Source organism: Myotis brandtii, unplaced genomic scaffold (genome assembly GCF_000412655.1).
Source record: "Myotis brandtii unplaced genomic scaffold, ASM41265v1 scaffold655, whole genome shotgun sequence".
Classification (NCBI taxonomy): Eukaryota; Metazoa; Chordata; class Mammalia; order Chiroptera; family Vespertilionidae; genus Myotis; species Myotis brandtii.
The window spans coordinates 444,641-447,543 of record NW_005370542.1 but is presented as its reverse complement, the minus strand read 5'-3'; the positions used below and the strand labels follow the sequence as shown (position 1 = coordinate 447,543).

Below are 2,903 nucleotides of genomic sequence, written 5' to 3'. Positions count from 1 at the left end.
TGGTTGCGGGCACATCCCCAGTAGGGAGTGTGCAGGAGGCAGCTGATCGATGTTTCTCTCTCATGGATGTTTCTAACTCTCTATCCCCCTCCCTTCCTCTCTGTAAAAAATCAATACAAAATATATTTTTTAACAAACCATAATTCTGTTTAAAAAACCCCACAATTCTCTTAAAAAAACAATAACCAGCAGACCAGCCTGGATGTGTGGCTCAGTGCATGGAGCGTCGGCCTGCGGACCGAAGTCGGTCCCGGGTTCGATTCTGGCCAAGGGGCACGCTCCTGGGTTGCAGGCTCGATCCCCGGCTCTGGTCTCTCTCGTCGACGTTTCTCTCTCTGCCTCTCCCCCTCCCTCCCACTCTCTCGAAAAGAATCCAAAGGAAAATACAACCAGCACAGAGCAAAGGCCCCCTCGGTGGGTCCCCTCGAACCCGGCACCGCAGGGCCCGCCTGCTGTCCCTCTCGTTCTCTTATGTGAGTTCTTTTTTTTCCTCCCAAAATGCTCAGAGCAAACTCCCAGGTCCCAGTCAGGCACCCGATCCCATCAGACAATTTCAGAGAGGAAGGGAGAGAGAGAGAGAGAGAGAGAAACATCCATGATGAGAGAGAATCAAGGATCGGCCGCCTCCTACATGCCCCCTACTGGGGATTGAGCCCGCAACCCAGACATGTGCCCTTGACTAGGAATCGAACCCGGGACCTCCTGGCTCCTAGGTCGACGCTCAACCACTATATCCCGGGATAATAGTCGGGATCTGAACTACCCGTGGGCCCCCCTTGGCTTCAGGCATGCATTTGGGGGTCACCTGTGTAATTTTAGTTCCTTCCTTCCTGTTCGGTCACATCTTGGGGACCCGGGACTGGGTGGGATGTGACCCCGGACTGTTCTCCATTGCAGACCCCGGCGCCAGTCGCTACCACGTGCGGTGGGTCCCGGAGGCCTGTGCCCACAATGATACCACCTGGCCAGCGGCGGAGGCGTCCGCCATGACACAGGTAAGTCCGCGACCCCGCGGCTCCATCCGGAATAGACATTAGATTCCTCCAATGTGTGTATAGAATTGGACCCAGAGACGTGTAAGTCGTCTGTCCCGTGGGTACGTCGGTCTCACAGATCCCCTATCGAGCAAACGCCACGCGAAGACGGAACAGGTGAGGGTCCCCGTTCGCGCCTCCTCTCCCCGGACACCGCGTCCCCTCGAGAGCTCGCCGACGTGTCACTCTGGCTGGTCCATGGGCAGACGCAAGGCCCGTCCCTCAGGGACACCCAGCCCAGCCGGAAGGGCTCGGCGTTCCATGTAATTGGACAAAAGCTTTGAATTGTCCTCTGCGTGCTGATTTGGCTGCACGTCTGAAGGTGTCGCTCTCCCAGGGACATTCTATGCGGCCACGTCCCCAAGTGCCACCAACTCACCCAGCAGCGACAGGCGTTACCTGTCCACGCCACGCGCCGACGACTCGGCTCTTAACTTTATTTATTTATATTATTGATTTATTATGTATACACTAGAGGCCCAGTGGGGTGGGGTCCCTTGGCCTGGCCGGCAATCGGGGCCGATGGGGGCTGTGTCGCCCAGTCCCGATCGGGGCTGGCCGGCCGCAGGGAGGGAACCCAGGAGGTTGGCTGTGGGAGCGCACTGACTACCAGGGGGCAGCTCCTGCGTCGAGCATCTGCCCCCTGGTGGTCAGTGCGCGTCATAGCGACTGGTCGACCGGTCACTTAGGCTTTTATATATATAGACAGAATATCTATAATAATCAAAGCATAATATGCTACTTAGACCGGACAGTCAAACCACCTTCCAGACATCCTCCTGGACGACCTTCCGGACGAAGCCGGGGCCACGATGGCCAAGCCCCTTGCACGAATTTTGTGCACTGGGCCTCTAGTATAACATATAACTAATATATAATATATATATTGATCTCAGAGAGGAAGGGAGAGGGTGAGAGAGAGAGAAACATCCATGATGAGAGAGAATCACGGATCCGCTGCCAATTAAAATATATATATATATATATTTAAAAAGAAACCCCCATGAAGATAAGCAGTGGAGGAGAGATTCTTTCATTTTTTTAAATATTTTTTTTATTGATTTCAGAGAGGAAGGGAGAGGGTGAGAGAGAGAGAAACATCCATGATGAGAGAGAATCACGGATCCGCTGCCTCCTGCACGCCCCCGACTGGGGATCGAGCCCACAATGTGTCCTGACTGGGAATCGAACCCTGGCCTCCCGGTTCAGAGGTCGATGCTCAACCACGGAGCCGCGCCTGCCGGGCTTTCTCTGACTTCCTGTCTCTCACTTTTCACGAATCCGCATTGCTCTCCGGCGGCAGCGCCCCCTGCCTTCCCCCCAAAAGACAGCAGAGCAGGGTCCCCCCTGCCTCTTCCACACCCCAGCCCTCGGGGACCCCGCCAGCGAGAGTGGGTGAGCGTCCCTAACGCCAGTGAGAGCCCTCGGGGTCCCCCGTCCTGGGGCCGGACAGTCACCTCCGAGCCTCTCAATCCTCGGACTTCAGCCGTTGCCTGTGTTTCTGTTCCAGCGCCATGTTGGGCGGGAAGTAGTCACAGAGACCCCTCCCTCCCGAAAGGGGGAGAATAGGGACAAGAGAGGGTCCTCATTTTTTTAAATATAAGAAGTGCTGTGCGTGCATGCCGCCTGTGCCTCAGAGGCGAGGCCCGTCCCTCAGGGACACCCAGCCCACCCGGAAGGGCTCAGCGTTCCATGTAATTGGACAAAAGCTTTGAATTGTCCTCTGCGTGCTGATTTGGCTGCACATCTGAAGGTGTCTCTCTCCCAGGGACCTTCTATACGGCCCTGGGACTGAGCGCCTCACGCGGTTGCGTCCCTTCCTCTCTGAGATCAATAAAAACCTATCTATATAAAAGCCCAGAGTCCAAA

At 55.6% G+C, this 2,903-nt stretch overlaps 1 protein-coding gene across 1 annotated transcript in view; it reads left to right on the top strand.

Annotated features, from left to right (window-relative positions):
* Positions 1 to 2,903, top strand: part of ANOS1 (anosmin 1) — a 53,192-nt gene that overhangs the window by 44,419 nt on the left and 5,870 nt on the right. Inside the window, exons 12-13 of the mRNA XM_014528825.1 lie at positions 898 to 995; positions 2,545 to 2,615. Of these exons, the coding sequence (XP_014384311.1) occupies positions 898 to 995; positions 2,545 to 2,615 (169 nt within the window). The remainder of the gene's footprint in view (positions 1 to 897; positions 996 to 2,544; positions 2,616 to 2,903) is intronic.